The 12,187-nt window shown below is 33.1% G+C and overlaps 1 protein-coding gene across 1 annotated transcript in view; it reads right to left on the bottom strand.

Annotated features, from left to right (window-relative positions):
* The window catches only part of Etnk1 (ethanolamine kinase 1), a 66,757-nt gene that overhangs the window by 23,549 nt on the left and 31,021 nt on the right, over positions 1 to 12,187 (bottom strand). The window contains 1 exon segment of the mRNA XM_047549264.1: positions 2,428 to 2,568. Within this exon segment, the coding sequence (XP_047405220.1) occupies positions 2,428 to 2,568 (141 nt within the window).

The following is a 12,187-nucleotide window of genomic DNA, read 5'->3' as shown; positions in this document are numbered from 1 at the left end:
TATAATTTTTTTACATTACTGAACTGTATTTTCCCCATTACTGCATTCTTTTTTACAAACAACTTCTAAAATTAATCCTTATAAGTTCTTTTCAAAATGGTATGACTGTTCAAGAATTTTTTTGTTTTAAAAAAGTACAGAGTTGGATGGAAATAACAGGGTTCAAAGGATTATAAGATTATAAACAAGCTAATTATAATCATGTACAAACAAAAGGGAATTTTAATTATTTATGCTCTAGCTGTGTATTTCTATCAAAGCATGGTGCTTTCTCCCTTTATTTACCATGGTACACTACTTGCTTTTCCAAAATCTCACTAACCAGACAGATTTAAAGTGTACCTTGGAGGGCTGGGGTTGTAACTCAGTGTAGAGCCCTTGCCTCTAACATGAGAGGCACTGGGTTCAATTCTCAGTACCACATAAAAGTAAATGAATAAATAAAGATATTGTGTCCATTTACAACTAAAAATAATTTTAAAAAATAAAGTGTATCTTGGAGAGTCTAAGAAATATAAACTCAAAACCAAACTGAAGGGCTAGAGATATAGTGCAGTCACAGCGCTCACCTAGAATGCATGGGTTCCATCCTATCCTAAGCACCACATGCAAAATATAAGACCTAAATAATCACTTTGAATAATAATAATAGTTTTATTTGGCACTTATGTAGTCAGGTACTGTCTTAATTAAGCACTACATCTATATTAACTCAATCCTCACAAAAACCCTACAAGGTTAAATAAACTACTCTTATTTCAATTTTATAGAAGCAAAATGAGTTCAGAAAATTCACCCAAGGTTACACAGCAGAAATGCCTACTGGCAGAACTAGGATATGATCTCGATCTGGATCCAAGTCTTATGCTCTTAACCTACGTAATACTATACTGTCTCTTGACTCTGCATTAACTTAAAAAACTAAGAAACCCTTGGTTCATCATCACCATTTACCTCTCTCTTTCCCACCCTACCAAGGGATGTACCATTAAGCTACTTACATCTCCATCCCATCTCATTTTTTTAAATTTAAAGCTAGGGTCTCACCAAGTTGCCCATACTGGCCTGGAATTTGTGATCTTTCTGTCTCAGCCTCCCAAGTAGCTGGAACTATAGGCATACACCACCATGCCTGGTTACCTCATTATTTTTAAATGGTTTCCCCCAAAACCTTTCAATAAAATGGCTATTTCAAAAGGGAATTCTCTTATTTTTATTGCTGTAACTTCCAGAATATCAACACACTAGACATACTTCCAGAATTTGCCTATTCTAGAGCTTGGGGGATATGATATCCCCATATTCCAATTTTGACAAACCACTTGCAAACACGTACAGTTCTGTCCCTCAATATCTGCAGGGGATTGGTTCCAGGATACCAAAATTCACAGATGCTCAAGTCCCTTACCTAGGCACATCCTCTCTATGCTTTAAATCACCTCTAGATTACTAATAATACTTAACATAAGGTAATGATATGTAGTTATTATTCTATATAATGATAAAAATATGTACATCTTACTATAGAGGTAATTTTTTTTTCAAATATTTGATGTACAGTTGGTTGAATCTGTGGGTACAGAGCCTATGGAAACACAGGGTCAACCACACAAAGCAGATCAAATTAAACTTGAAATAATCAAACTCAAGGACAATTTTTCCCTAATGAATTATAAAAATAAAAAGAAACAAGGAAAAAAGTCTATAGGTCCTATCTGCCTACACTGTTCTCAAAAAACAATGACTTCCTATACAAAGATACAGCCTTCACATGTTTAAGATATAAAGAAAAAAGACAAAAATTTCCATTATTTATTAGTAATAGCCACACTACATAAATATATGTTCATATTATTTAGATTCTAAATACTGATATATAATTTTTTAATGTAGAAATTAAAGAAATATTGTAGTCAGTCTGAACCTGGGAAGTCAGTCTTACAAAAATTGTTAGACTCCAATAAATGAATTTAATCTTCATTATCTGGCATTTAAGTAATCACAGTACACTAAGACAACCCAAACTTTTGCACATTCCAATTATTAATTATACTGTTCTAAAGCAGACTTGTCTTTTTTCAAATCAACTTTAAACAAAAAAGAATTTTTTTAAAAAAGTCTCTATGGAAAATTCATAGTATTCAAAAATGTAATTACTCATTGGATCTTTATAATTATTTCCAAATATGTGTTCAATATTTGTCTCTTGCCCCTCTGTGTACCCTTCCCCTTTGGTGGGTGGGATCTTCAGGGGGATAGAGAGGTAGTTATTTTTGTAGTATCATCTGAAAGTCAAAGAATAAGGCTTTAACTGCAATGCAGAGAAACAAAATCAAATTTTCATACATAGAAACACTGTATTATTATTACAGTCTCTATTAAACTGCAAAACAATGAAAACAATATCAAATGTAAAACTAGTTTTACCTTTTATTGATGTCTTCATCTGCAAATCCTGTGGGAATGAGAGAGAAATATTTTCCCATCTTGAGCCACAGATTAGATTTGGGAATCCAGCCATTGTGTGCATGGATAGCATGGATTTTAGCAAGCTGGCGCGCTATCAGCCTATTCAAAACAAAGCAGCATAAAAAGAAAAAAAATTAAGTATCATAAAGTTTATGAAATTGACATAGGTTTTTCACCTAACTAACCTTTAGTCAGACTTCTCAAATGTCTCCTACACATTTCCATATAAAATCCAGTTTAGCAGACAGATCCTGCTAAGTCAGATACCCTCAATATCTGCTGCTGATCAAGTTTCATATCTTCCATCATCAGCTAGGTGATGCCTGATTATCCTGGACTACCTTCAGTGAGAATTGTGTGAGGCTGGTTGAGCCAGAATGCCCCTTACTCCTGATGTAACCTCTTAGCAATTTTTGATCCACCAACCTCACCTATCCTGCTCACTGGCTATGAATTTCCACTAGACAATCCTATATTTGGAGTTGAGCCCAATATCTTTTCCCAAACTACTGCAAAATCCCACTGCTGTGGTCCCTATACCTACCATGATGGTCCTAAGTAAAGTCAGCTTTATCATGCTTACTAAGTATCACTGAATAATTTTGTTAAGTTACAGTGTCACAACTCAGAGAGTATCAGATTCATCATTTGACCTCTCAAGCAGGACCCTAAATGAATAGCTTTAAAGCATTTGTCTTCACTTCTGACCAACTGATGGTCAATTCACTGGTGAGTCAGACTCCTAAATTTCACTACTCTAGACAAATACCCACTGAAGCTGGAAAGGACAGATCTTGATTCTTAAAATTTTCAATATGCACTATGAAACTGGGCTAGAATCTCAGGTTTCTTTTGAAATGAAACCTGAGCTGGAAGTTTCTTCTTCCTGAGTCTCCTTCCAGATTGGGGAATATTCTATGACTACCTAGGTTATAAGTCCTTCCTGGTTGTGAGGCCTCTCTGTTCTCTCTATGGGATCATCTTCTCCCATAGGAACTTCTCTGTCATCTGATACCCCTCCTTCTTGAACCCTTGCTAACTAAATGCTCCATCAACTCTGTCCACCTCCTTCTTATTTGCAAGGTATTGCTGAGGAACTTTATATTACCTGCAGAATTTCTGGTTTTACTAGTCTCTGGTACAGCCAGGGCATCAACCCAACATATTTAAAAGCTTCCCAGGTGACTTTAATATACGAACATTTGAAAGCACTCAACTACAGCATATAGGGAATCTACCATTAGAGTAATCATTCACTAACCTATGATTAAATAGCACAATTTTATAAGATTTTTATACTATCAAGAACACTGTTGTTCTAACCTACCTAGATTCTAGTAACAAGAATCCTGACTTTCCTTAGATGTTCCCATCTCCCTCATTTTTTAAGTTCATATGGTTTACACAAAGCTGACCTGAATACTAATTGTACCTCATTTGAACCAGTAAACTTAGGAGTAAACATATAACCAAGACTTGCCCAGAACATTTCATCCCACAGGCCACAGTGACAATCCAAAGTCAGTCAAAGAGACTTGATTCCACTTTCATTAGTGCTATTAACTACAAGAATACAGAAAGAAGAAATCTAGTTTTATGTCAGTCTCATGTGTATAGAAAGCTACGCACAAATGAACTTACGGTCTAACGAACCAGGCAACTTCATGAAAAAGGCAGGTAGTGATAAAACTAAAACAAAGGAAAGTACAACTACATACATGCATATACATACACACCCACACACAAACACACACTTTAAGCTGTAAAAACTGGTTTGAAAACTTGAAAAGGAGGGAAACAGGAGACATAAAGAAAGAAACAATCTGCATTACATAAAACTCAAGGGGCAACCTCTGCCAGTAGAATCTAATGTCACAAAAATGCTTAGTGAACATGTGAGAAAGATGATTCAGGAGATGGGTCACAGATCAGAAATGGTATTTAAATCCAACAAATTTTGTTTGCTGTGATTTTTAAAAACAAATGAGTAACATTGCTACTTTTTATGCTTTTACCCTAAGGGATACAGGAGACCCTGATTTGCAACTATAAACATGATTTCAGAAGGCATCCACTTGCTCAGCTAGAGTGATGAGAGTAACAATTCTATGGTAAATACTTCAAAAAGGAATAAAATAGTATGGCAACTACTTCAAATGTATTTACACCATAATGGAATCTGTTAAGTACGAATAGCCATTAAAATAAAATATCAACTAATTTTCAGTGCCTTGACTTTTCTAACAGAAAGCTGACTAACTGGGCTGAATCAGAATTTGAATTGATAATCTGATACAAAAGTAAAGCCCTTTCCAATTATAGAATATAACTATAACACTGCACAAAATTAGCTGGAGTTACATTGAGTCTGCCACTGTATTTGCAATCTGAACTTAAGCAAATAATTTATCTTCTCTGAATCTCTTATTCCTTATAAGGAAAACAAGAGTTGGCTAATTACATGGTTTTAAAGTTCTCCTTCAGATTTAACATCATATGTTCCTGAAAACCAGGAAAAAATAACTACACAAAAATCTAATTTAAACTTTTATATTCACTAATGACATGAACTTCACATTCAGATTCATATACAATACATCTTGTAAGCTAGCTTCCCATTTCACATCAATTTCCTCAGTTACAGTAATGTAAAGATTACATACCTATAAACTGTGGAGTAACAGAGGCAAAATTTTTCAAATAAGTGATTTGTATAAAAATTTCTCAGTTGGGCACGATAGAGCACGCCTGTAATCCCAGCATCGCAGGAGGCTGAGACAGAAGTATTGCAAGTTCAAAGCCAGCATCAGAAAAAGCAAGGTGCTAAGCAATGCAGTGAGACCCTTCTTGACATAAAATACAAAACAGGGCTGGGAATGTGGCTCAGTGGTTGAGTGCCCCTGAGTTCAATCCCTGGTACCAAAAAAAAAAAAAAAAAAAACCAAAACTCTAATAAATTATTCCTCCAAACAAATTACTAAAATTATAAATGGATTTCTGAAATTTAGTGTTATATAAAACCTTAAAAACATTTTCTGAATAAGGTAATACATGCCTAATCTAACAGAAAAAAACTAAAAAATTTATGATTCTCATAACATAGCATAATTGACTTTTGCAAAAATAAACATCAAATTTAAGAACTAATATTCAATATCATCTATAAATATATTTGCCCTATTTATAAATGCATTGAAAGAATAAAATTAATTACATAACAGGCAAAGTTAATATTAAATAGTATCATGTTTATGAAGTAGATAAAAATATAATCACCATGTTATTTTTATATACTAGGCAATATTTTACTATATAATTCAGAATAGAATAGCAGCAATGATATAATAATAATAGTAATAGTAGTTTCTATTATTATTAAATATTATTACTACTGAATATTACTATTCAATAGTAATAATCATATTACTATTATTATGTCACTATTACTGTACTAATCTCTATTAATAATAGATTGCTGTTATTACTATTACTCTATACTATGACTAAGTTATACTTCAAGAAGCAAAGACCATGTCTTATTATTCTACTTATTCTAACATTCAGCATTTAGGAAACAATTAACATAATATCTGATGAATCAGATATTATGGCAGTCTATCCTGGCAATAGACTCAGTACAGTGCACTGAGAAATTTACCAAAAGACCAAGGGATTCTTCCACTATCAGATTTATAATCAGGTTGATTAAAACCTATTTTTAATTTTATATTACCTCTGGTATTACGATTTCCTTTCATTTGTATAGGAAAACTATACAAAATGATCATCCATTTGAAATACTGCCTATTTCTTGTGTAAGAAAGCCACATCTAGATTCAGCCTCTTCTCAAAGTCTAAAATTCAAGTCAATTTCTACAGGTTTCAGAACTACTAGTCTTTTTATCTTTTATGTAGCAAAATTAACAGTGTTTTAGTGCTTTTAGGCTGCTATAACAAAAACATAAGACTGAATAACTTTAAAATGACAGAAATTTCTTTCCCATGGTTCTGGAAGTTGGGAAGTACAAGATCAAGGTAGCAGTAAATTCCACGCCTAGTAAGGGTTTTTTGCCACTTTATTGTTGCCCTTTACATGGTCAAGGGATGTGAACAAACTTCCTCAGGCTTCTTTTTATAAAGGCACTAATGCCATTCAGGAGAATTTCTCTTCCATGACTAATTACTTCCAAACACACCTGCCTTTAAAGCCACGACTTTAAAGTCAGCCTCAGCTGCTAAGTAACTTAGGAAGTCCCTGTCTCTAAAATAAAATATTTTTTTAAAAAGAGCTCAGTGGCTAAACACCTCCTGGGTTCAATACCTAGTACCTCTTAATACTACTGCTTTGGGAATTAGGTTTAAAACAAAAACAATTTTTGAGAACATTCAGACCATAACAGAAAGGAAGGCAATTATTTATAATAAGTCTCCATATGTAAATAACAAATATAGGGCCTTCGGACATAGCTCACTGGTTAGAGCCCTGTCTAGCATGTGTGTGGCCCTCAGTTCAATCCCCAGAACAACAAAAAAGACTATAACTTTTTAAACCACACAACTGAGTTCAATTAAACCATATCACCTACATAATTAAAACAAATTTTGGTAAGAGATTTTAAAAATTAATTATGTCCTAATTCTAAGTACCACACTCATTAAAATTTCTGGTAAACTGAGCTTAAAAAAAACATGCAATTTGTTAGGAAAGCCTCTATCACAAAAATTAATAGTTTTTACTAATAAACAAAATTCAGCAAAGTTGCAGGATATAAAATCAACATGCAAAAATTAGTTGCATTTTTACCCTAACAATGATTGAAAAGAAATTTCATTTAAAATAATATCATAAAGAATAAAAACAAGGATTGTACACCAAAACAACAAAATGTTGCTTTGAAAAAATGAAATACATAAATAAATGAAGACATTCTATGTTTATGGATTGCAAAACAATATTGCTAAGACATCACAACCTAACCCAAGGAGACCTACAGATTCAATGCAATCTCTATCAAATCTCTATCAAATCCCAAAGATGAGTTTTGCAGAAACAGAAAAAAATCTATCCTAAAATTCATGTGAAATCTCAAGGGTCCCAGAATGGCTAAGATCACATTGAAAAAAAAGCATAAAGTTGGAAGTAGTACAATTTGTACTTTCAAAAATGTATTACAAAGCTACAGTAATCAAAACAGTATGGTACTGACACAACTACAGACATGTAGACAAATGAACTAGAATAAAGAACTCAGATATAAACTCATACATATCCAGTCAAATGATACTCAACAAAGGTACTAGGACCATTCAATGGGGAAAGGTCAACAAATGGTGCTAGGAAAAAACAAATATCTACATGCAAAAAACTGAAATTGGATTCGTTCCTTATACCACATATAGAAATTAACTCAAATACATCTTATCTAATATAAGAGCTAAAACTATAAAAACTCTTTAAAACATGAGAGAAAAAACATGACAGTGAACATTTAACAATAATGTTTTCTTTATGACGTCAAAAGCACAGGCTACACAATTGAAACTGGTAAGTTGGGTTACATCAAAATTAAAAACTGTGCAAAGGATAAAATCAGCAGAGTGAACATGCAACTCACAGAATAGGAGAAAATATTTGCAAATGACATATAGATAATCCCTGACTTTCAATGGTTCAACAATACAATTTTTCAACTTTCACACAGTGTGAAAGTGCACATTCAGCATAAACCATACTTCAAATTTTGATCTATCCCCAGGATAGCAATATGCAGTAGGACACACTCATGCAATGCTGGGCAGCAGCAGCACAGAACAGATTCCATTGGCCACACAATCACTAAAGATAAACAATCAATATTCCACCATATGCTGTGTTGCTAAGCTATAATGTTCAGTAGGGTAGGTGGATTAAATGCATTTACAACTAGCAATGTTTTTTCAGCTTAATAATGAATTTGTCAGAAATAATTAACTTCTTGTAAGTCTAGAAGAATCTGTATTTCACAAGAGATAATTAATTCAGAATATGTTATGAACTCCTACAACTCAAAAAGAAACAATCCAATTGGAACTGGACGGTAATAGGCATTTCTCCAAAAAATAAACATAAGGCCAATAACGTATATGATATATATTCAACAACACTAACTATGAGGGAAATACAAATCCAAAGAACAACATGATGCCACCTCACACTCATCAGGATGACTGTGATCAACAAAACCACAAAAACGAGAGAAAACAGAAAACTATTGGCAAGAATGTGAGAAATGGAACCCTTGTGCATAATTAATGAGAACATAAAATGGTGCAGCTACCATGAAACAGTAAGACACCGCCTCAAAAACTTAAATAGAATGACCATATGATCTAGCGATTCTAATTCCAAGTTTATAGTTTAAAAAAAAACTAAAAGTAGGACCTCAAAAATACAGTTGCACACCTCTGTTCACAGAAGCATTATTCATATTAGTCAAAAAAGTGGAAATAATCTAAGTGTCTATTCATGTGTGAACAAATAAACAAAATGTAACATAAATATAATGAAATATTTTCAAGCCCTAAAAGGGAAGTAAAAGTTGGGCTAGAGATATAAATCAGTGGTAGAGTTTATGCTTAGCATGCATAAGACCCTGGGTTCGATCCCCAGCATGAAAATAAATAAAAATTTTTTAAAAAGAGGAAATTCTGACACATGCTACCACATAAACCTTGAGGACATCATGCTAAGTGAAATAAGACAGCCACAAAAATACAAATACTGTATGATTCCACTTACATGAGGTACCTATAGTAGTCAAATTCATAGAGATATGGAGTAGATGATGGTTGTCAGGGTCTAGAGGAAAGGGGGAATAGGGAGTTGTTATTTAATGAATATAGAAATTCAGATTTGCAAAATGAAAAGATTCCTAGAAATCAGCTGCACAATAATGTGAATGTAATACAACTGAGTTGTATACTTTAAAAATGGTGAAGATGATAAATTCAATGTTATGTGTATTTACCACATTTACATTTTTTAAATAAAATAAAATAAAATGCTCATAAAAAGGAAACAGTTCTTCAAAAAATCTGACTAGGGCACTTTATTTTCTATTAGTAAATTTTATAGACAGCTAGGCACAGAGGCACACACCTATAATCCCACCTATGGAAGAGGTTAAGGCAGAGGATCCAAGTTCAATGGCCAGGCTGGCAACTTAGCGAGACCCTGTTCCAAAATAAAATTTAAAAAGGGCTGGGATATATCCGAGTGGTAGAGGAACTCTGGGTTCAAGTCCCAATTATTAGGAAAATAAAAGTATGTACAATAAGAAAGAAAAACATGGGACTGGGGGGTTGTGGTTCAATGGTAGAGCACTTGCCTAGCACCAGTGAGGCACTGGGTTCAATTCTTCTCACCACATAAACAAATAAATAAAGGTATTGAGTCTGTGTACAACTAAAAAAAAAAAATTAACAACAACAACAAAAAAAAAAAACTGGTAAGTACTTTTTAAAACAATAAAGAAAATATTTTTATATGTCTTAATTAAAATGTTTATCTTAATGTTCCTCCCCTCCACCCCAATTAGTAGGGATTGAACACAGGATTTCACATATGATAGGCAAACACTCAGGCGCAGAGCTATACCCCCCAGTCTTTAAATTTTCCTACTTGTTATAACATTTTACCTAACCAAAATATTAGAAGAATCAATCTAACAAAGTATAAAAAGAATTATATATCATGACCAAGAATCACCCAGATATGCAAGAATGGTTCAACATTTGGAAATGAACTGATGTAATCCATACTATTAAAAAAAAAAAAAACTGGGGCTGGGGTTGTGGCTCAGTGGTAGAGCGCTTGCCTAGCATGTGTGAAGCACTGAGTTCGATTCTCAGCACCATGTACAATAAATAAAATAAAGGTCCATTGACAACTACAAAACATTTTTAAAAAAATAAAATAAAATCACATGAACCTATTGACAAATGCAAGAAAAAAAATTTTACACAAAAATCCATTACCCCATTTATCAAAATTCTTCAGTAAATAGAAATGAAAGCTCTTCCTCAACTCATAAAGAATACCTATTAAAAAAACTAATGGTAGAATGATAAAGAATATCTACACCCTACTACTTAGTAATGAGAAATGAAACTTTCCTACTAAGATAAGGAATAATGCAAACACATTCTCACCACTCCTTCTTAACACTGTACTAGATAGTCTAGCCAATGTAATAAAACAAAATGCATATAATACTGAATGTGAAGAAATAAAATTGTTTACTTTGCAAATAACATGATTATCTATGAAGAAAATTTTGACCAAAAAACTTCTGAAATAAGGAATCACAGCAAGGATAGAGGTTCATGCACAAACGTCAATCACTTTTCAGGTTAAGGACGTGGCTCACTGGTACAGTGCTTGTCTAGCAAGCACAGGGACAAGAGTTGATCCCCATCATCCAAACATTAAAGCTAAAAAACTCTTAAGGAGAAAAACACAGAAGAAAACTCCAGAAACTTCGTATTTGTTCATAACATTTTATATACATCAAAGACCAATCCACAAAGAAAGAATCGATAAACTGGACTCATTAAAATTAAATCTTTCTGTTTTGTGAATAAAAAGACAAGAGAATAAAAAGACAAATAGGGAAAAATATTTGACCTTTTTTTTTGGAGGGGGGCATGTTGTTTTTGCAGTGCTAGAGATGGAACCCATGCTAGATGAGCACTCTTCAACTGAGTTGAATTCAGTTATATTAGAAAATATTAGTAAAACACATTCAATAAAGGATTGTTATCCAAAATATAAAATGATTCTTAAAACTCAACAATAAAGAACTTTCATAATCTTTTAAATTAAGTTCTAGTAGAAAAAAATAATTTATTTAGTATTCCTGTCCTAAATGAAAGGTTCCAGGAACCCCTGAACCTCCACAGATTACAAAATCTCTCCATGTTCAATAAGTTGCTCATAGAGAAAATGATGCCATTATTTGTACATACAATCATACAGAATCACATACATCATATACTATCCTTCCTTATACTTTAAATTCTCTCTAGATTACTTATAATACCTAATACAAAGTGAATAGCATATAAACAGTTGTTAGGCTTTTGTTTAGGGGATAATGGCAAATTTACATGCAATCCACAATGTGACAGTATCTTTAGCATGCTTTCTTTTTTTTAACTTTTATTTTTTTTATAAATTTTTTTTAAATTTTAGACTGCATTTTGATTCATTGTACACAAATGGGGTACCAACTTTTCATTCTATGGTTGTACACAATGTAGATTCACATCATTCATGTAATCATACATATACATAGGGTAATACTGTCTGTTTCACTCTACTGTCTTTCAGTCCCCCACCCCATTTTCCTCTACACCATCCAAATTCCTTCAATTCTTCTTCTTCCCTCCCCCCACGACCTCCCGTTTTATGTATCATCATCCACTTATCAGAGAAAACATTCCATTCGGCCTTTGGTTTTTTTGGAAATGGCCTATTCACTTAGCAGACATTTTCCAACTTCATCATTTACCAGCAAATGTCATAATTTTATTCTTCTTTGGCTGAGTCTGAAGTATAATTCCATTGTGTATATATTACCACAGTTTCTGTATCCATTCATCCATTGAAGGGTTCCACCATCTAAGTATTGTGAATTGAGCTGCTATGAACACTCATGTGGCTGTATCACTGTAGTAA

The sequence above is a fragment of the Sciurus carolinensis genome, chromosome 4 (genome assembly GCF_902686445.1).
Source record: "Sciurus carolinensis chromosome 4, mSciCar1.2, whole genome shotgun sequence".
NCBI lineage: Eukaryota > Metazoa > Chordata > Mammalia > Rodentia > Sciuridae > Sciurus > Sciurus carolinensis.
The sequence above is the reverse complement of the archived record's forward strand: the minus strand, read 5'-3'. Positions and strand labels throughout refer to the sequence as shown.